The 21,486-nt window shown below is 48.7% G+C and overlaps 8 protein-coding genes across 8 annotated transcripts; 5 read left to right on the forward strand and 3 right to left on the reverse strand.

Moving 5' to 3' along the window:
* Positions 1 to 363: 363 nt before the first annotated feature.
* Positions 364 to 3,012, forward strand: N7471_008777 (putative DNA helicase; the record flags this gene model as incomplete). The annotated part of the gene is made up of 5 exons (XM_057281496.1): positions 364 to 444; positions 482 to 927; positions 987 to 2,431; positions 2,519 to 2,579; positions 2,646 to 3,012. The coding sequence occupies 5 exons, from the start codon at positions 364 to 366 to the stop codon at positions 2,731 to 2,733; spliced, it is 2,121 nt and encodes a 706-aa protein (XP_057135756.1). The 3' UTR covers positions 2,734 to 3,012.
* An 852-nt stretch (positions 3,013 to 3,864) lies between these two features.
* Positions 3,865 to 5,477, forward strand: N7471_008778 (uncharacterized protein; the record flags this gene model as incomplete). The annotated part of the gene is made up of 2 exons (XM_057281497.1): positions 3,865 to 4,882; positions 4,933 to 5,477. 2 exons carry the CDS (start codon positions 3,865 to 3,867, stop codon positions 5,475 to 5,477), a joined length of 1,563 nt encoding a protein of 520 aa, XP_057135757.1.
* An 819-nt stretch (positions 5,478 to 6,296) lies between these two features.
* Positions 6,297 to 7,663, forward strand: N7471_008779 (uncharacterized protein; the record flags this gene model as incomplete). The annotated part of the gene is made up of 2 exons (XM_057281498.1): positions 6,297 to 7,136; positions 7,214 to 7,663. 2 exons carry the CDS (start codon positions 6,297 to 6,299, stop codon positions 7,661 to 7,663), a joined length of 1,290 nt encoding a protein of 429 aa, XP_057135758.1.
* A 744-nt stretch (positions 7,664 to 8,407) lies between these two features.
* On the reverse strand, positions 8,408 to 9,864 carry N7471_008780 (uncharacterized protein; the record flags this gene model as incomplete). The annotated part of the gene is made up of 4 exons (XM_057281499.1): positions 8,408 to 8,843; positions 9,029 to 9,412; positions 9,464 to 9,794; positions 9,846 to 9,864. The coding sequence occupies 4 exons, from the start codon at positions 9,862 to 9,864 to the stop codon at positions 8,408 to 8,410; spliced, it is 1,170 nt and encodes a 389-aa protein (XP_057135759.1).
* A 910-nt stretch (positions 9,865 to 10,774) lies between these two features.
* On the forward strand, positions 10,775 to 12,682 carry N7471_008781 (uncharacterized protein; the record flags this gene model as incomplete). The annotated part of the gene is made up of 2 exons (XM_057281500.1): positions 10,775 to 12,427; positions 12,482 to 12,682. 2 exons carry the CDS (start codon positions 10,775 to 10,777, stop codon positions 12,680 to 12,682), a joined length of 1,854 nt encoding a protein of 617 aa, XP_057135760.1.
* A 517-nt stretch (positions 12,683 to 13,199) lies between these two features.
* N7471_008782 (uncharacterized protein) lies at positions 13,200 to 13,532 on the reverse strand (the record flags this gene model as incomplete). Its single annotated transcript, XM_057281501.1, has 1 exon — positions 13,200 to 13,532. The coding sequence occupies one exon, from the start codon at positions 13,530 to 13,532 to the stop codon at positions 13,200 to 13,202; it is 333 nt and encodes a 110-aa protein (XP_057135761.1).
* A 1,673-nt stretch (positions 13,533 to 15,205) lies between these two features.
* On the reverse strand, positions 15,206 to 15,737 carry N7471_008783 (uncharacterized protein; the record flags this gene model as incomplete). Its single annotated transcript, XM_057281502.1, has 4 exons — positions 15,206 to 15,320; positions 15,412 to 15,507; positions 15,563 to 15,633; positions 15,699 to 15,737. The coding sequence occupies 4 exons, from the start codon at positions 15,735 to 15,737 to the stop codon at positions 15,206 to 15,208; spliced, it is 321 nt and encodes a 106-aa protein (XP_057135762.1).
* Positions 15,738 to 19,932: 4,195 nt separating this feature from the next.
* Positions 19,933 to 21,010, forward strand: N7471_008784 (Short-chain dehydrogenase/reductase SDR; the record flags this gene model as incomplete). Its single annotated transcript, XM_057281503.1, has 2 exons — positions 19,933 to 20,837; positions 20,905 to 21,010. The coding sequence occupies 2 exons, from the start codon at positions 19,933 to 19,935 to the stop codon at positions 21,008 to 21,010; spliced, it is 1,011 nt and encodes a 336-aa protein (XP_057135763.1).
* Between the last annotated feature and the right edge of the window lie 476 nt (positions 21,011 to 21,486).

A 21,486-nucleotide genomic window follows, 5' to 3' on the forward strand; every position in this document is an offset into this window, starting at 1 on the left:
GTTGAAGACTAGGAGAGCAGCCAAGACACAGTGTTAAAGGGATGGGGAAAATTTTTATTGGTATTTTACGTATTGGCTGTTGGTTGGTTCTTTTCTACTGTACGACGTGGGAATATATGTGGTTGTACTCAGCATTGAGGCCTCCAAATCTACAACCAATCAAATCATCCCGAGCTCGGACATAAGCGACTGAAGCTTCTTTATCCCCGCACATCGAAAGCTCACCAAGAACCCGTGGAAGTCAATCGGCACCAACCAAACCCAGCGCCTCCAATCTCTCTACAGGAGGGCACAGTTTCTCTCCAAAAATCTCACCTCCAACCTCCACACAACCCCGGCCGCCCAAAAACACAGGCCGCCAAAATGCCTCCTCCAACCCCAATCCCAATCCCACTCTTCGCCTCAACCCAACTCACCCTCCTCCACGAAGAACACGCCGCCGAAGTCTCCTCCTCCAAACTCGCAAGCACAGCCGCATCAGTCTCCCCGGCGACCCGCCGAACCCTCCAAGCCACCGGCTACGCCCCTAACCGGCCTCGTCCTCTCCCAATGCCGAACCGGTCTCGGCGGTCGCGTCGTTGGCGAGTTCGCACCCGACCCTGCAATCGCATCAGAAGAGTCCCGGGCTGCGGATGGGACGCCTCGTCTTGGGGCGCATGGGATTCGCGTCGGGGATGTTGTAAGGGTTAGTGATGTTGCGGGGGCGGGGAAGAAAGTTGGCGGGAAAGAGAAAGATAAGGAGAAAGAGAAAGATGCGGAGAAAGGGGTTGAGGGCGTTGTTACGCGGACTGGTGATCGCGCTGTGTGGATTGCGTTTGGGCGGCAGGGTGGTGGGGGGATGTCTAAGGAGGATGATGAGGCTGTTGAGGAGCTTTGGGGGAAGAAGGTGTGGGCTATTAAGCTTGCTAATGATGTTACGTATAGGAGGTATGTTGGTTGGATTGTGGGAGTGAGGATTGTTGGATTGGTTGCTGACTTCGGGCTAGAATGAGGCAGACTATGGAAAAGATGGTCAAGATGACGGAATTTGAGTACTCGCATTTCATGCGTGTTGCGTTTGGACATACGACACCGCTACAGCTGGATACTGAGGCGTGTGGACCTGTGGAGTTTCTTGATCCCACCCTCAATGATTCGCAGAAGGATGCAATTCGGTTTGCGCTGGCTTCGCGGGATATTGCTTTGATTCATGGCCCGCCTGGGACGGGAAAGACACATACGCTCATTGAATTGATTTTGCAATTGGTTCAGCGGAAAAAGCGCGTTCTCGTCTGTGGACCGTCGAACGTTTCTGTTGATAATATCGTGGAACGTCTGGCGCCTAAGAAGGTTCCTGTTGTGCGCATCGGGCATCCGGCTCGTCTGCTTCCTTCTGTTCTTGAGCATTCTCTTGAAGTCCTTACGCAGACCTCTGATGCTGGGGGTATTGTGAAGGATATTCGGAAGGAGATTGATGAGAAACAGGCTAGTATTCGCAAAACCCGGTCTGGTCGCGAACGGCGGGGTATTTATGATGATTTGAAGCTGCTCCGGAAGGAGTTCCGACAGCGCGAGTCTAAATGCGTGGATAACCTGGTACGCGAGAGTAGCGTGGTGTTGGCTACTCTTCACGGTGCTGGGGGTCACCAACTCAAGAACCAGAAGTTCGATGTTGTGATTATCGACGAGGCGAGTCAAGCCCTCGAAGCACAATGTTGGATTTCTCTTCTGGGTGCAGAGAAGGTGGTCCTTGCCGGTGACCATCTGCAATTACCACCGACCGTCAAATCTACCGGCCAGAAGTCCAAGGATGAAACTTCCAAGGGCAGCGAGGAAAAGACCGACACCAATACCGATGTCGAGACATTGAAGGGTGTGTCTCTTGAACGCACATTATTCGATCGTTTATTAGCCCTGCACGGACCGGGGATCAAACGCATGTTGACCACTCAATATCGCATGCATGAGAAGATCATGCGATTCCCCTCCGACGAACTCTACGAGGGCAAGCTGATAGCTGGCGACGCGGTGAAAGCCCGCCTGCTAATCGATCTACCCTACGAAGTAGAGGGCACAGACGACACGCAAGAACCTTTGGTATTCTGGGACACGCAAGGCGGGGATTTCCCCGAAAAGGCGGAGGACGAGATCAGCAAAAAGGGTGCGCTGCTTGGAGACAGCAAAAGCAACGAAATGGAAGGCATGGTTGTTGCCAGACACGTGGACAATCTGATCGATGCGGGTATCAGGCCCGACAGCATTGCCGTAATCACCCCTTACAACGGGCAATTAGCCCTACTGTCGCGGATGCTACGAGAGAAATACCCCGGTCTTGAACTCGGTAGTGTGGATGGATTCCAGGGCCGCGAGAAAGAAGCCGTTGTGGTGAGCCTGGTGCGCAGCAATACGGAGCACGAAGTGGGGTTCCTGGGTGAGAAGCGACGATTGAATGGTATGCTTTTCCCCCTTTGCTTTTCCAGACTGTGCAGTTGTTGTAGCTGCAGCGAATGCAGTATATCACTAACGATGCTGCACATAGTGGCCATGACGCGGCCCAAGCGACATTTGTGTATTTGCGGAGATTCAGAGACGATCAGTCAGTAAGTGCGGGATGAGACCATTGAGTTTGGGTTTAATACTGATCGACATTTTTTAAATTTTTACAGTGGGAGTAGCTTCCTCAAGCACTGGATGGACTTCCTTGAAGAAAACGCCGACCTACGATACCCCGATGCTGGAGATTTACTAGGATAGCACATCGGGACCTTAGCCGCAGATCGAGAAGTCTCAGTTGCGAGTTCCAGAACAATGTCGATCTCCAAGGATGTAGGGAGTACGGAGTAGAAGCGGGATAGATTTCTAGGTTAAATTTAGTCCCGGGTGCACGGCCTACAACAATGTAAGGGATGATACAGGGGGTAAAGCACTAAGCAACTCAAACAACTCAAATACTTTTTTTTCTAGCCCGAAACCATTCGGGACACGGGTGAAGATAAGGTATTTTGAAACATCCAGTCGATCTGCGAGTTGGAGGCATCGGAGATGCATTTCCCAAAAAGGAATAGGGCGGATTGATTCTTCCCATTATGCATGAAAGAGGGCCATGAGACGGCCCCGGGGGCCATGAGGGGTTACAAAGTATTGATAAAAAAAAGAACCTACGTGGACTAATGGACTAATTGAAGTTGAAACTGTTGAAACTGTTGAAACTGCTTCTCAAATTCGTATCACTTAGGCTGTGCGGATATCAACATCTTCACCATGTGGTTGTTTCAGACTATTCTGAGAACCTTGGAAAGGTAAGTAGAAACTACGGAGTGCGGAACACAGACTATACTTAGCATTAATATATTCTACAAACCTTTTACCACTTTCACACTCCTGATTCCACTTTTATTCGTCTTTTCCTAAGAACCTGTTCGGTTGTGGCGTGAAGAACTCCCCGGGTGGGGATAATAGCTGACTCTCTCTCGTGTCTCCTCTCTCGTTGTTTCTCCCTAAACTCCAACTTCTCTTCCCCTTTGTTTCTTCTTTCTTTCAGCACTCTTTCTTCTTTTTGTTTCGTACCCGACTGGCAAACGAGAAGAACTGTCATTATGTTGATTATAACACTGTACGTTCCGTTTGTAACACCTTGGTTCTTCAGCTAACATGCGTTTGATAGCTTTGAATAGTCTCTAATCTAGCCTTTATTCCAATCCGTACCCTTTATACCCTTCGATATTTATTTCCCGACACTCGCTTGAAATCTTTTTTCATTTCAAATCTTTTTTCAATTCTTTTGCGCCATATACCCATATTGCTTGTAATGATCAAAGTCGATATCTTACCCATACCTTCTATGCTCACTATTTTGTCGATTGCGATCCTCCATACCACATCGCCATGTCGAGACAACCCAGACGATCCATAGCGAGCGCTGGCAGCGAGTCCGTTGGGAGTATACAACAGCGATCCTCTTCCGCCCGGGGAGAGCGCTCCGCCTCAAACCCTGCATCTTACGTCGGAGACAACGACGACACAGCGCTGCCGTCAATGGAATTTCACTCGCATCATTCACACTCGTCTATTGCCCATCGCCGAACGGGGAGCACCTTGAAAACGGTCATGCGCAAGATCTTCAACCGCAAAAGACAAAGTCAGGCCGATGAACTGGAAGAGAACCCATACGAATCCACTTATGCGATGCCACCGATGCGGAAATCTGGACCACCCAAAGGAAGATCAATGCTGGCTGTTCCGCCTCCTTTGAATTTGAATTCACACCGGAGTAGTCCACTCTCGGCAGAGAACCTCCAGATCGCAGAAACCCATCTGTCTCCGCTGTCCCCTTTATCCCCTGCAACCCTGCGTGATTCAATGCCCGGTAGCATGCAGCCACGCCGAAGACGCGCAACTCTTCCCAGCGTGATTTTTTCGGATGATGAATCTCGGTTTGCAGTGGCGTCGGCGATATCCGATCCGCAAGAGGATAGGAGTTATATGCCAGAGCGAAGACACAGCTTGCTCTCCCACCGCCTATCAAGGAGCACAGATGCCTTGCGCGAAATGACAGATATCCTACCAGAGACCCTGACCTCTTGGCCACAACGCACATCATCCGCGCCTCCTAGGCCAGCCTCAGTTCCTGGCTCGCAGTCCCCGCCATTAGATGAAAGCTCTAATAGTGGGCAGTCGGGGAGGCCCTCATCGGGAACAACAGTAACCAGTGTGACCCGAATGTCCGCCGTACCATCTTTGATGGAAGTCGACCAGACAGAACAACCAAGTCTCCCGTCGAACGTGGCAAGTCTAGTCAACACAATGCAGCAGGATGACAGCGTCACCCTGGAGCAACGGTTGACCACGCTCGAAGTGAAACTAATTGACCTGGAATTCGCCATTGCGCGAATGCAAACCAACGGCCCCGAAAACCCCACCGAAAAACTATCGCGCCCGCGACACCCCCTTCAGCAGACTCCTTCCCCTCTCACATGCGCAACAAACCAACCGCATTCCTATCCACAAGCGACCGCGACGAATCCCCAAGCCCCCTCCCATCCATCTCCACCCGCCCCTCCAGCACGAGCACAATCCGCGCAGACTCAATGACCTCGCGCACCCTCCGCCCCACCCCATCAGCCACATCCCTCTCCGACTACCACGGCGTCTCAATCGAGCAATACAGCACGCTAGTCACGCTCCTGCGTCGCGAACAAACAGCCCGCAGAAACTTAGAGACACAAGTCGGCGGTCTGCGCGATGACATTCGCGACCTGCAGCGCGCAGCACTCGAGTCCATGCAGGCTGGTATGGGAATGGGCATGATGCAGCCCTCGCATACCACGGAGTCGCGGCAATTCCTGCGCTTCCGTCGCGCGCTAGATGACTCTGATACCCCTCCGGCGCTGCGGTCGGATGATAAGTACACGGGTATTGCGGATAGTGACTCCGATTGTGATCCGTTTGGTCCTCCGAAGTGGGAGCGGCAGCGAGTTGTGACCGCTCCTATGATTTGATTTTCTCATGTTGCAAAATATGCAACTTTCCCCTTTTTTTCTAGCGGGTTTTACTTTTTTTCTCTTATATGTTCTAGACTGCCTGAACGGGTACGGTGTACCTCACTCAGGCTTGTCGATTTTTACACATGTCAATGCGCCATTTCGGACCCCCAGGCGCCAGGGGCATCCCCGCGACAGGATCGCGACTTTGGGCTCAGGTCACCGTGCTGAGCTACATGTCAAGTACATGTCCGCTCTCTCGTCTCATGGAATGGGATAGACACGACAGATTAGAGTTGCACACGCAAACGCACGTTTCGTGACGATTGGCGCTATCTTGTACTCTTCCGGGTTTAATGTCAACCAATACTTCTCCATTCAAGACGATCCCTGTAGACAGCGTTGATCTCAATTCATACCCTACGATGTAGACCCCTCCATCCATGCTGTGCACTTCTCGGCAAACTACACGCCCCGCGCTAACAGTGCAGATCAAATACCACGGGATGTCTGATAGCCCACTTCCCTGTCCAATCCCCCGTCTTCCATTCCAAACTTCCCGTATTCGAAAACACCATACCCCTCTATCTGACTCCCCGACGTCGGACATACAGTCATTGTCGTACTAATCCCCGTTCCATACCACATTACGTCCATGTGGCTACATGGTACATTTGTACACTACGACTTCTAACCTTATCGACATCATACCTAAAACCTAGTGAAAGTACCTGACAAATACTAGTAGAATTGGACTACTAGTAACTCACAGAAATTATTTAACACCTCCAACATCTTTCCCATCCCAACCAACCCCAACAGCCCTCAAAACCAAACATGTCACCCAAACCCAAAATAACAATAATCGGCGGCGGAATAGGCGGCCTAGTCCTCGCAGCCGGGCTACACCTCCGCAAAATCCCCGTCCAAATCTACGAGGCAGCCCCAACCTTCAAAGAAATAGGCCTAGGAATCTCCCTAGGTCCAGCAGCGTACCGCGCAATGCCCCTAATCCACCCGTCCCTCCAAAAAATCTACAACTCCCTCGTAACAACACACGCAGACAGTCCAGGCTACGAAGAATACCTGCAAACCTGGTTCGAGCTCGTCTGGGCAACGGGAGAACAGGAAGGAGATGTCCTAATGGACCTAAAAGCATTACCATCCGGACAGACGGCGTTGCGGAGAGCGGATTTCCTAAATGCGCTTGTTGAGCTTGTTCCCGATGAGATTGTGCATTTTGGGAAGAGGTTGAGTTCGCTTGTTGAGAATGAAAATGGGGTTGTCTTGGGATTTGAGGATGGGGAGGTTGTTAATGCTGATGTTGTTGTTGGTTGTGATGGGATTCGGTCTAGGGTTAAGGAGTGTATGCTTCCTGTTGAATCGTTGAAAACGAAACCAGTTTATAGTGGTATGTATGGCTATCGGGCTGTCCTGGAGATGGGGGAAATGGTTGAGGCGGTTGGGGAGAAGAGGGCACGGGTTGCGACGATTTATGTTGGACGAGGCGCTTATGCGATCTCGTATCCCATTATGCGGGCTCGTTTGGTTAATGTCGGTGTTTATGTATTGAGTGATAACCCGTGGGAATATGATTCTTGGGTGAGGCCGGCGAGGAGGGAGGATATGGAGCGGGATACGAGGGATATGGGGCGGTATGTGAAGGCTCTTGTTGAGGTATGTTTCGTGTTCATGTTCTTGTTTGCGGTTGGTGATTTGCTGGGTGTTGGATTACTTACCTTGCTTCTTGTTAGCACATGCCGGACCCCTCTCAATGGGCTATCTTCGAGCATCCGCATATCTCAACCTATGCTCGCTCCAGGGTAGCGATTCTCGGCGATGCCGCGCATGCATCTACGCCGCATCAGGGTGCTGGCGCTGGTCAGGCTATTGAGGATGCACATGTTCTCGCCGAGCTACTGAGTGATCCCCGTGTCGGCTCTGTCGACGATATTGTGGCGGCTTTTAAGGCATATGATGATATTCGTCGGCCTCGGAGCCAGAGGGTTGTTACTAGCAGCAAGGAGAATGCGGATATCCTTTGTCTGTGTTTTGATGGGGTTCGTGATGATCCGATAAAGCTGAAGGACACACTTGATCAACGTTTGAAGTGGCTTTGGGATTTGGATGTACAAGATCAGGTTGATCGTGCGAGGGAGAAGATGTTTGAGTATTTGGAGGTACCAGTAACCGTCAAGGATTGATTATATCGCATTAATGGAATATTTTGGATGCGACCTTTGAGCTGGTGTATGGTTATTCAGCAAACACACTTGAGGCGCTTCCAATGAGCTTGGCAGAGTCCGTCTCCTTATGGCTCCTTGGTATTTGAGCCAAGGCCGCCACATCGAGCACTCTGAAATCAGGGAACTTCCAGCTAGCAATGGCAATATTGTGCGTCAATCGAAGTTGACATTGACGCCTCTCTTGAAAGTATAAAACCTATATTGTCCAAGCCTCCTAGGCCAATTTAAGACTTTGGCTAAGCATATATGACGTCCGGCGCATAGTTGTTCTAGATCTGGGATCGATCAACATGCAGCTATGATCTTGGCATCGTGGCTTACTCGCATCGGCCCTATGGGGGCCGGCGCACGATATTACCCGAAGACCCTTTGTTGTCGATGGGAAGGAATACGGCGTGACTCGTGAATACGGTAATTTCTCGTTTACTCGCGTTTACGATGCGGGTCATATGGTACCATTTTATCATTCTGCTGCGTCTTTGCAGCTCTTTAATCGCACTTTGACTAGCTGGGAGATCGCGACTGGCGAGAAGAAGATTGAGTCAGACGCCGGGAGTCATGGGCCTGCTAGTGCTACTGCCATTGGCGCTGTGAGCATCCAATGAAAAAAGAAACAGCCACGGGGCGGGGACGGGCCGAGCTCGGATTTGCCACGTGGGACATTCTAGCTACCAAGGATTTCCTTTACTGTAGTGACACTGTCTAGGTCCTTCGCGACCACAACAACCCACCAGATGCAAAAAGCCCTAGTACAGATAACATGAGAAAAAAGAACTCCAGACCTCTAAACCCGCAGGCATTTTCTGCCTTGGCGAGGAAGACGGGAACCACACCGGTACTCAGGTTATTGAGACTTGTCATGATTCCATAGCCATGTGTGATGATGCCATCCTCCGCCGATCTTTCCCACTCGTTATTTCCACCAGAAACATCAGAGTGATCATCAGAGAACTGATTCGGGAGACTAATAGTCCCATATTCGCATCCGTCAACGGAACTTCTCTCCTCGCTGTCTGACACATCTGTCTTTGCCGACTCGACGACGGAGAGGAGACATCGTGCAAGCCCGGCCCAGAATGCAACACCATAAAGTGCATATGATATTCCAAGCAGACACATCGCTCCGATTGGTTCTATCCTGTAGAGTAATAGTAGATGTGCTATTATCATGAGGATATTGGTGGCACCTAGGCACGCCGGGTAGCTTTGAAACCACGGCATATTTAATAATAGTCCAAATGGTAGAGTCAAAATCCCAGATAGGAAGTATGGTATTCTACACCCAATGTCAGCTTTGGACAGAATCGGCGTGAGACAACTTACCCAATAGCAGTTCCAGCTTTACGTTGATCTCCGTTGTAGAACCATGCGGCAAGGAACCGCTGCGCAGACATAGTGAAAGTATTGATACCTCCGTAGCCCAGTATACAAATCAGAGCCAAGTGCCAGAAGGCATGAGGAAACTGACGAATTGAATGTGCCGAATGAAGGCTCTCGCTCCCATGGTGCAATGCTATAGAAACGTCGACTGCTAGCAAATAAAGTAAACCAGTAACGGCCACTCCCAGCGAGAATATCGACGCTACCCATACAGTCCACACCACACCAAAGGCTTCAATCATTCTGGGGACAAAAATGGAAGCCGCGACGGAGCCTAGTCTCGATATGCATAACAGCATTGCCAAAGTCAAAGATAATTGCTTGTCCCTGAAAATTACATGTTAGGAGCTATCCTAAGCCGACAGACTGGGAACTCACTTGAACCAGCGCGTCGTGATCTCACTTCCCAAGACACCAATGATCTCCGCCCCTAAGCCGATGAGGACACGCCCAAGAATCATTACAAACGGGACTCGGAACTGAATGGCGAGCGCAAATATCAGCTGGCCAGTTACCACGCTCATCAGCGTGACAAGGAGAACTCGTTTTTCTCCTAGTCGCTCCACGACCAGCCCCGAGAACAGCGGCAGGACCGTGTTGGGTGCCGCATAAGCGGTATAGAGTGCCGACACAAGGTATGTATACTGAGAGCCTGGAAGTGATAAATGCTCTTGTAATGGAACCGACAGGGATGCCGGAAGGTCATAAACTAAATAAATTAGCTCTGTTCCAATGGGCGAGTTTGATGGACCTCAGGTACTGAAGTAAATCCCCCACATTATTGCGCAGACCGCTGCTAAGACATGCCAGTGGCTGCCTATCGAAACCGCCATCTCTGGGCCGTCGTGTATCAAAGCTATACACTAGATACTAGCTAAGAGCGAGGTAGAGTTGGAGAGAACTCGGAGACGGCAGACGAAAATGAGTGGGTTGAGTTCCATCATCTTTCACATCCGTCGCAAATAAGCCAAGATTTCGTCGGGGATTTTCTTTTCGTAGGTTTGTCATGTGGATATCTCCCCGGGGCCGCTGCTAACATTGCTGCATTTTCTTCCGATGCTGGAAAGCCCCGTTTTGTCTACCTTTTGCTCATTTTGATACTTCTTACCCTGCTGCTTCGAGCTTCGCTATTTTTTCTTTTGTTCGCAGTCATTTATTTTCGATCTTTCAGGTTCCGACGTAAGAAACGTTTTTAACCGCATGACGTAGCATGCGTGACGCATATTAGTCTCTTGAGGGTCGAGCATCTTGCCTCATCGGGTTGGATAGGTACCCGCCTGGGCGTGAGTGATTATGGATCCATGACCACCAAGCGCCTGTTAATCCCTTTGCCCCACACCACCATTGTTATTCTGCTAGTTCAAACCTCATCCAACAGCACTATGAAGCTCGCAGATAGACTCATGTGATACTGGAGTAAGCTCAGAGCGCGGACGCATAGATAGTAGAAGAAAAGTAATTTAAGCAAGATGTAGACGTGAAATGCCTAGAGATCGGGTAAATCGGACCCCACTTTACAGAGTTCTGAAATTGACGCTGCAATAACCTACAACATAGTCGGGTTCCAAGGTTTTGAGCTTTGTCCCGCGCTTTGTCAGGGTCTGTGTATAGCGAACCTTCCTGCAGAGAAATCACCTACACCCGTGGACCCCCCCAAACCTGTATCGTCGCTTCTCAATATACTCAAAAATGACGGTTCCTGCCAGTCTTGGCCATGTTGACTCCCTATTTCCTCATATCGAGAAGGATTGGTGGAAAAAAGCTTACAATGAGATGTACCTCTACACCGACGGCGACTGTGTCGAAATCCCCGCTATCACAGAAACCGAATGCAACGAGCTCGTCGGAATCCCTTGTGTGCAACAGCTATTACGAACTCAAGAATCTCAGATCAACGTGTTGGATCTATGCTGTGGCCAAGGCCGACATAGCATCAACCTTGCCAAACGCTTCCCATCGGTGAACTTTCGCGGCGTCGACCAGAGCACCTACCTTCTTGGCCTTGCTCGAGAACGAGTGATAGCAGAAGATGTGCAGGGCAACACCATGTTTCAGGAGGGAGACCTTCGTCGGATTCCTGAAGCGGATTGCTCCTTTGATCTGGTTATACTTCTGGGAAACTCCTTTGGGCACTGCAATGATGAGGGAGACCTAGAGTCCCTCCGCGAGGTCTCTCGGGTCCTGAAGCCAGGAGGCATCTTCATCATTGACTACGTGGATGGATCTTGGATTAGATCCAACTTCAGTTCAAGTGGATGGGAATGGCTTGAGGGCAAAAAGACACTTATGGCCTGTCGGGAACGAGAGCTTTCTCCAGATAAAACTCTTCTCGCCAGCCGAGAAATTGTGATTGATTTGGAAGGCCCTACAGTCCTCCAGGACCTTTTCTATTCCGTCAGGCTTTACGATATGGAGGAAATGGACAATCTTTTGCAGAAAGTGGGGTTAAATCTTCAAGCAGAAGATGGGTTGCAGCTGATAACGTCGACACGAGAAGGCACCATTGACATGGGAATGATGGAGCGAAGGCAGTTAGTCGTTGCGCAGAAGCCAGCCGAGTCCAAAACTGCCAATCCTCTTGATAGAGACGCGGATGTCTATGTGCATCCAAATTTGGTACAATACTACAATAGTCACAAAGGAAGATCCCTACAGGTCTCTGCATCTGTGCCAGCAGGAACCACAATCCTCGCAGATGTACCATATGCTTTGACCCCGTCTCTGGATCCATCTCAACCCGAGGCCCTAATTTGCAGTAACCTGAAATGCCGCCAACGGGTGACACAATACAAAGAGAGCGTTCGTTGCCAAAGCAATTGTATCCGAGATGTGGCTTGGTGTAACATTGATTGCCGAACTGCGGATCAGGCTCGGCATGATTTTGAATGCGCTTGGTTGAAAAACCAAGGAGAGAATCTTCGTCAAAACGAGGGTCAGTATACTTTTGCTATGATTTGGACAGTCCTCCGTCTTCTAGCGGGAAGATACCTTGAGCTCCAGGCAGGATCCAAACCATCGAAACTTTATTCCTGGGAAGATCGGTTCAAGCGGGGATGGGAATCCGTTGATCTCCTCCACAGTAACCGGGAGCAGTGGCCCCAGACGCAGATTCAGCACTGGAAAAGGCTTGTTGAGCTATACCTAACTCATGATATTCAGTCAGATCTTAATTTCGACGACATGGTGGACCTCATCTGCAAAGAAGAGTCTAACTCGTTCGGACTATACCCAAGGGAGACCGGGATATTTCCCATTCCGGACCCCCCAGTTGACCGAGGCTTGGATTACGGGTTGGGTATCTATCCAAGAGCCACAATCATAAACCATTCCTGCATTCCAAATGTAAGTTATCCCGTGAAGACACTGTCAAATTCCAAATGCTCACAAATATCCTAGATCACCTGGAAACCAGACAGCAATGGGCGAATGGTTTTCACTACTTCGCGGAACCTTGCCGCAGGTGAAGAATGTCTCATTTGCTATTTTGATTTACCCAAGTATGTAGACGTCAAAGCACGGCAAAATCTGCTACAAGAAGACTTCCTATTTTCTTGCGCCTGTGAGCGATGCACTCAGGAACTGGCCGAGGAACTGTAGCATATTAGAGCACCCAGGTCTACTGTCTTGAATTCTGAACTCTAAAATCATATTATGAATGTGTCACGAAACGTTGGAGAAACTTCCAACCCGTGAACTCATGCACAGATCTACAAAATGACTTGACTAAGGGTACTTATTCAGGTAATTACTACTCTATAAGAATTTGGAAAATCCCATGCATACATAGAGGGCCAATTTTCTGCTAGCAATAAAAGCCAATAGGACCAAAGTCACTGCCGGTCGATAGTCGCCCCAAGCTATACAATGAAATCCTTATGTTTAATACCATATATTTTCCAGCAATTCAAGATTATCTTCATGTATTATCGGCAGAAACCACATGCTATACCTTTTTGATCACCACAAATCTGCTTGCAGGCCAAATCAATGCCGATATGAAGATGATTGAATGTGCGAACTGCACAATGGCGCCCAGAGCAATGTCAAAATAATATGCAAGACCATACTGCCCAGAGAGGTGTCACCGAGGTGTAAGTCCTGGAGCACACTCCAATCACTTACAGACTTGCATAGCTAACGGTCCCATCATAGGGATTGCGAGAACCAATCTAACCAACCAGCTATCCATAGACATAATCCCGGTGTACCGCGGCCTACGTTGCTGAATCAAGTCTAAAACACTAACGGGAGGTTGTTCTCGTGCGATTGCTTGAATCCAGCCGAATTTGAATCCGCAGCGTGCGGCCTGCTCGTTCAGATATTCCAAATTAGCGAGCAAGTGGATTGTTGATATAGTCAGAACACGTACGTTGAAAGCAAACCAGAAGTCTTCGGCAAGACACCCAGTGTCCCAGGTGACCTTGTTCTCTACGCCACCATTCATCATTATAAAGGATCCATGCATCCAGCCCAGTAGCGGGCGCTTGAAAAGTCGGACTGGAAGTTGGAAATGGCCAAAGTCTTCTGCGACTCTAAATATCTCAGCGGTGGTCAAGAATACGTTTTTCTAATATATGATGTGTATTAGATTGTTCCCTGTACATGTTTTAGTGTTGGGTAAGACGTATAATTCAAGCGAAATATGTACCATCCCGATGTCGTCTGTTCCTCGCTCAGTAAAGTCAAAGCACGCTTTTACCAGGTACTCATCAATATCGGTCTCTTCGTCCAGATGAAGCACCCAATTAAGCTCGGATAGTTTCTAGTGTAGGCGACACTATACTTGCCTTTGGGGCAAATGATGTTGAGAAAGTGTTCCCATAGGACACCAACCACCAGCGGGTCCGCCGGCAATGCGCTGAGGAGGGGTTTGTCTCGCTTGCCTCATAGATTCCAGATGGAGTTGGTCCTTGTTTTCCGAGAACGTCAATTCATTCACATTGTATTCAGGCTTAACGGGCGTCCGAAAAACAGGGTGATTTGTTTCAAAATGCATAGCGATTGGAGTTGGAGAAGCATCAAATTGTTGTGGCGTAGCAGATTCGAAAGACACTTTATTGAGGTGGTTTGTGCACGCCGACACCACACCTGTTGTAACAAGGAAGCTTTATTTTCTTAAAGCAGAAGGCGAGAAGCTAAAGCTCTACAATAACAACTCGAGAGAAAGACCTAGGTGATCTTCCTCTTGATCGAAGCCCGTGTAGCACCTCTCCTCGTCGTATTATTCCTCTCAGATAATCTATTGTGGCTACTCGGTTCGGGCCCCTACCTGCCTATATCAACTACGACAACGCTGCTGTATATATATCGTCTATAGGATTAATATCCCCTCCGTTATCCAGCAAAAGCCTTACCGTACGCAATGCACTGTATTGCGCGGCCTAGGAGAGAGGCAGGCTTTCGCTTTCTCTGATCGAGGTTATCTTTTGCTGTCCCATCCTGTAAGAGATAAAGTAGGAGCTCGGCACAGTCACCTATTGTAGTATAGTGAATGAGTGACCTTTTAAAAAGTCCTCGCTGGTGGTATATACCTTTGTATTTGAGCTTTGCCTATGCGTCCTGGAGAAACGCCATAACGTCTTTATCGAAGCATACCTCTCTGATGCCTTTCAGGCATTGAAATTCACCCTCAATGACAGTTATAGAGCGAGGAGAAATTGTCATAGTGATTGCAGGTAATTTGAGAAGACTATATAAAGAGACAAAAGAGGGTTTCTTGCTCACCAAGAAAGTGGAAAGATAGGGACTTTTAGTAAGGTTGGGATCTTCCTGTTTATATAGCAAGTGTTGAAAGTTTACATCCCTCACATGTCATAGAACAAGCTTGTATGGTAACGCTGATTGCATAGGCTTTTAGGGCTTGTTTAGATCTACCATCTGGTCCGTCCAAAATTGGCATCAATTTTTATAAGCTGTCTGCTAGAGTTATCAGACTGGCGATCGAGTTGGAACAGATGCAGAGGAAGTGTTGGGCTTGAAGAGAGTAGAATCATCAGCCGAGTCTATGGTGAAACCTCCTGGGCCCGGTTCGACTAGGCTGCAAACCATCTAGAGTGGATAAATATGAGTTTCCATCCATTCTGATCCAGAAGTCAAGCTCATAACTCTGGCACCAGGTGTTCAATGTATTGCGCCCGTAATGTAAACCGTGAACTTGTACTCGGAATTCCACACACGCGGCTCCACTTTTCGCAAAGTCTCGATATTAATTGGGCTGTCCTTTGGCAAATATACCCTAGTAAAAGCAAGCATTAGCTGGTTTTACCTTTCACATCCGAGATCTATGGACAGTGATATATAATTATAGGGGCTCTGGGAATACACACGTGACCCATTCTCTTACGGTCCGCTCTCTCTCGATGACCTGACGTTCTACGTCTTTAGTATAGGGCAGGCCATGTTTGGCGTATAGATTAACCAGGCTATCGAAACACATTAGTATCCAAACATTCACGTGCAAAGAGAGGTCGAAATTACGCCCATCGTATTTTCCAATCCGACTTGTATTCTTCATAGATCTCTTGACTATCATACCGAATATCGAATGTCTAGATGGATAGTTAGCTTAAAAATTTATTGGAAGGTTGGTTTATATTAAGGAACGTGAACAAACCAATTCTAGCCTTGCTTGGCCTGGGGGACTCGGACCCATAATGTATTGACGGCTGTTGGTTATTTGGTTTTGGTCAGGTTTAATATGAAATGTTGGATACTTCTAATGTCAAAAGCCTAGAGATTGACAGAAAACGCAGATATATATATTAGTAGGTGGGTCGACGCTAACGCACATATGGAAAAGTATCTATAGTCATTATATATGTACATACTATATACCATAACGTCAGAGGCGATATATAACATACAGCAATACAGACATTGCCCGGCTGGTTTGACTACTGAGGGCTATATTGCATATAGGTGGGGGTGCATGCGGGAAGATCGGCACTTGTACAATTGCCACGTCACGATTAGTGGATCAGACTGGTCAGCTGAGATTCAGCTACTCGTAAGAAGCAAATAAGATTTCGAATATCATGCAGTGGATCACATATTTGGTCAGACCGCTCTCGTGTATTTGATCTACTCAGTGAGTGAGGGCATGAGCGAGGGCCGGGCACTAACTAGTAGAACGGGAAGTGAAAGCCAATAAGAAGTAGCGAGAGACGAAAATCTCTGGACGGGGTCACGATGAGCTTCCAGAATGTTCTTGTCTTTTATTACACGTATATAACATACCTAAGGTATCGAGACTAGAAGAGCCAAACAGACAAGTACACTCTCGGAAACAATCAAAATGTTTCGTTAGGTATGATGAAAAAAGAACTATTATCTACCGGCACGGTTTCGATCTGAGAAATTATCGAAATAAGTGATCGCTCTAGATTGAAGTTTGGCCAGCTCCAAAGATGGCGAGCAAAGAGACAACTGCTGCGAACGGAGTCAGAAGATGTAAGCCGTTTATATGTTTATGAGAGGATGTTTTATAAGAGAAGCGATTACATACAGTTTGTGTTTTAATAGCGATTGCATATTGCATGATAATGAAGCGTTTCTACCACAAGCACTGCGCACTCTCAACCCTTCGCCAGAACAGACACGTCTTTCACAATGCCATCTCCCTGGCCCACATCAGCATCGGGCCACCAGACTACCGGGAAGCTATATTCCTTAGCAAATTGCCCCATTGCCCCTACATTCCGTTCGCTCACTCTTTCTCATGTTTAACATTCTGTCTTGTACCCAATAACCCTCTCTCTTCGGTTGGCTTCCCCGGATAACACCATCGATAGGTGAGTTCTACCGCCCAAAAGGAACGACAAAACAGTAACTTGTCAGCCCTATAAATACATGCTCTCAACACGGTTATCTTCACTGAATTCCATAGAGAATTATTCCTTCGATTCCGCAGCCACTTCCAGGTATTTGTAGCTCACTGGTTCTTCACCCACCGTGGCAAGAGCATGCGCAATAGACGTAAGATTTTTGATCTGATTATGGTCAGCGGGTTCATAAACTAGTTTCATCAAGGACTAACCTCTCGCCCACCCATGTCCCACGCACGGTACGCCATCACTAATGTACCTTCTTAGAATGAACAAGTAGTTGCCTGTGTAAACATGTAAAGCAAGTGCCGGCACAAACTCGAGATGATATTAATCTGTTACTTTTCATGTAATTGTTTATCAGACCTTATTCCAACTCGCCCTCCATTAAATTGTCCTGGAATATTTTGGGTGCTCTATGAGACTTTGCTAAATTAGCAACTTTAGGCGGAAGAATCTGGTGCGTAAGCGCCGAAGCAAATGAAAATCGCCACGGACTGGTAATTGGCCCCTGAACTTCCCCTGAAGCCCCTCCGTCGGTCCGCTCAAGAAACCGAGTCACGTCTAACTAATCAAACACATTTGTTGGCTGGGACCAGGGCTGCCTTATTTCAGGCTGTGTGAGGGTGCGATGGCGAGCGGCTATGTTAGCTGCGGCGTAGAAAGACTAGTGTCGCATCTCCGGACTGCCTTGGGCACAGATGCCGTGCTTTAAAAATGGTCAGTCGTTCCCGTTTCACCTCAATTTTCAAATTCATTATCTCCTCACTTTTCTGTATGCTTTCAGAAGGTCTGCTATGTGGTGCCCGATATTGTGAAAATTTGCTTCTCGAAGTTGACGCAGATTACCCACATCGGTGTTCGATTTCCAGAATAGCAACCCGATAAAGAATTGATCTCCAGAGGGGTAATCTAATTCAAGCCATTCTCCACAACAATGTATCAACTCGGACTCCGTGGTAACATTGCTGGGGTAGAGAGAAATTGTTGTCTCCCACTTGGATCTGAAATCTGATTTATGATCAATCTGAGATGTAGACAGTGTATCAGAGAACTGAAATGAGACTATCTCGAGGACACTGTCGAAGTTGAAGAGATTGGCGGGTAGAGTAAGCTGGATACACCGGTTGGAGATATTTTGTATATAGCCCAGCATCATGGTAAAGCCCAAGGACGACTGGAACAGTTTCCAGCCATGACCGCTCTCCCAATGGACTAAAACGATAATTTGTTGACATCGCGAAGCGTTGTCCACTGGGGCCCAATACAGCTTTTGAAACCAAGGAGTTGTCGAGATAAATTTCAAGGACTTTCGCCATAGGATAGATGCTAGCTGCACTGGATCTGAGACGTCGACCTCAGAGTGAAAAGTGAACTGGAGATACCAAGGACCGGATCAGCTGGCAGCTGGTCTGCTTCTTTTGAATTATGAGCGGTGTTGTTGAGACAGGGCCTGTTGCCCACATGTCCTGTGAGCATCTGGAATTGATAAAGAGTAGAGAGAACTTCGAATTTAGGTAGAAAAATCGAATTGGAGGGTTGCAAAAGTTGGAGAATATGTCAGTCCAAGGTTGAATACATGGTGACAGAAATCTGGCAGTACGACAATGTATGGACAAAAACAGATATATTGAAATCTCTCACTAACTAAAATGACAAAACCCGCTCTTTCAACAATCTGTGCGGACATCGATGACTAACTGTAACCTGATATTCTATACATGTACATACAAGAAGTATTATGCACTTTTGTATGGTATGCCTGATACCAATTGTCACATGATTTTCTAGGCTTCCTATAGGGCGGGCACGGGTCGGTCGGACAGAGAATATCCAGCGCCAGGAGGGTCTTTGGCACTTTGGGAATATCCAGCGGTTAACGGCAGTTTGGTGTGGTTTCATCCCATGCCGTGTCGCATGCAACTGTCTCGCAATCTATGTCCATTTCCACCACTACATTGAGGGCAGAGTGCCCGCCCCTAGTCGACTTATGTCATCTCCGACAGGGACAGCCCACTAGGTGGGCTTGCATATGCGGAGGCGGTATTCGACCGGGTGGGGGAGCAACAACATAGGGCTCCGGCGGGCGGTACTCCGCAACCCGGCCCACAGGTGGGGTATCACGATCCACATGCCCTAGCTCCGGATGGGCTAGGCATCCGTACTTCTCCAAGGTACCACAAAGCCGAGTGTCCTTTTTGCCCAACCAGAGTTTGCACTAAGGCTCTATTCACCGGGCCAAACAGACCACTCTTTCTTGAGGTGTGAGCGTGCCTGCCCGGCGACCTTAGCGGGATCCCGCCTGCTGTCGTCCCCAATATTGCGTCACGTCGGTAATTTTAGCGGCATCTAGTGTTGACTGTCGACTTTCGAAATTACCGTCTGCACTAGTATGGCATGGGACTAATGATGCGTATTGGACTGAGTATGAGATGTGTTTGTAGATACAGCCCTGAAGGATTTTCCAGGGGTTACAGGAGCTGCTTACGTTGGTTCAGCAGCTTTGGGGCCTGCGGGTTAGGTGTCATTTTGCAAAACCGGCGCGCTGGAAATATAATAATCGGATACTATGCGCTTGTAAAATTCAACCTCCACAATACTCGACATTGACCGACGCCTTTATCTCTCCACAGCATATGCTTCCACCACGACCCTGAATTCTAGAACCTCATACTGCATGTTGACTTCAAGAACTCGACCCATCCAGCGTGTCACGATCTGCATATGATCACATGCCAGAGATCGTATGTTTGCTTTGTTTCCTTTGTTCTTCAAAGTGCTACTATGCCTAATCGGGAAAGGGGTTGCCTGTACTGTGGGATAGCTCTGGTACAAGATCCTCTGGGATTCACCACTTGCTCTCTCTCCTTTTTCCCCATCTTTGCTTTTCTAGTTTGAATGCACTCTTTCTTGTTGATTGACCTGGCACGTAACACCGCGCCCTGAATTTGACGCCCTCTCTTTAGGTTTCCTCGTGTTTGAAGATTTCCCGTCTTTTTTTTAAGCCTTCTCTACATTTTCGCCATGTCCTCCACAGCCAAGAACCCGAACCAATCTCGCCCGAGCGCAAACCAGCTGAAGCATCTGTACTCGCAGGCCAGAAACCCGCCGAAGGATCCGCAAACTTCGTACAAGGGAAAGACGGTCTTGGTCACCGGCGCCAACACTGGTATTGGATATCATGCCGCGGTCAAATTTGCTGCTTTGGGGGCATCGCCGCTCGTTATTGCCGTCCGCACACAGGAGAAAGGCGAGGCCACAAAGGCCGCCATCATCCGCGAGACCGGCAATGAGAACATTGTTGTCATCCCGGTAGATCTTTCGACGTTTGATGCCGTGAAGGAATTCGCCGCAAAGCTGAACAAACAAGTCCCCAAGCTTGATGTCGCACTCCTCAATGCGGGTCTTGCCATGCCCAGCTTTACAAAAGGGCCCGGAGATTACGAGATCGCATTGCAAGTCAATGTGCTCTCCACGGCGTTAATGGCGTTGCTTATTCTCCCCAAGCTCCGGGAAACGGCCGCCGCTAATGCAATCCCGTCTCACCTCACGTTCACAACGAGCAAGGGCTACCAGGACGTTGAGGAGTCGTGGCTCGAGTCAGACAAGACCTTGATTGACCAACTCAACAGCGAGGAGGGATGGTCCGACCAAAGACACTACTTGATGGTCAAGCTGGCCACCATGTTCGCCTTGCAGGGTGTGGCGGACCGACACAGCGACAACCAGGTTATTATCAACGCGGCGTGTCCGGGGTTCTGCAAGACGGATCTTGGCCGGAACTTCTCACTGGTTTCCAAGGTTTTCATGGGTCCAATCCAGTACTTCGTTGCGCGAACTGCCGAATACGGAAGTCGATCCCTTGTCAGCGCGACTACCCTGGGCCTCGGGAGCATCGGGAAGCTGTGGCATGACGATGAAGTCCTCGAGTAAGTTTGGGAATTCTGGGGCAAGGTGAAAATGGAAAGTGGAACCCTGCTGACCCCGATGTTCTAGACCAAGCAAGCTGCAGGCCAGCGAGAGGGGCGTCGAATTGTACCGAGAGACGTGGGGCCAGATCTTGACCATCTTGCGCAAACACATTACCTCCAAGGATGTTTGAAGGGGGGGGTGTATGGAAGGCCGTCTGTAGGTAGATCGCTGAGTTGGGGGCGCTCCGGGACTGTAGGCCGAGTGCATTGTCACACATGGCATGGATTATTCAAAGCCTTAGATGATTATTATTATTATTATTAATATTATATTCCTCAGGCTTTTCACGACCTTGGGTCGCATGCAGCCCCTGGCTAGTGTGCACTGCACCGTTGAATATGTACACCGGATAACTTCACCACATGAAACAAATTTGCACTTCGCGTATCACATCTCAGCACCCCTCATTCGCCAACCTTTCGGTCTCAATCATAGACGTGATGACTGCCTTGATGACATTAATGTGAGGTTTCCATGCTCTCCTATTCCGTTCGCTTATCCCCTCCATGCTCTCCGGTTTACCGCCCAGCATAAACGACACACTACCGAAGTTGGAACCAGCTGCCTCAATAAGGGTGCGACGCTGTACACTCTATCGCGTGCAAT

This window comes from Penicillium samsonianum (assembly GCF_028829775.1).
Source record: "Penicillium samsonianum strain IBT 33392 chromosome Unknown utg000004l_segment0_segment0, whole genome shotgun sequence".
In the NCBI taxonomy this organism is placed as follows: Eukaryota; Fungi; Ascomycota; class Eurotiomycetes; order Eurotiales; family Aspergillaceae; genus Penicillium; species Penicillium samsonianum.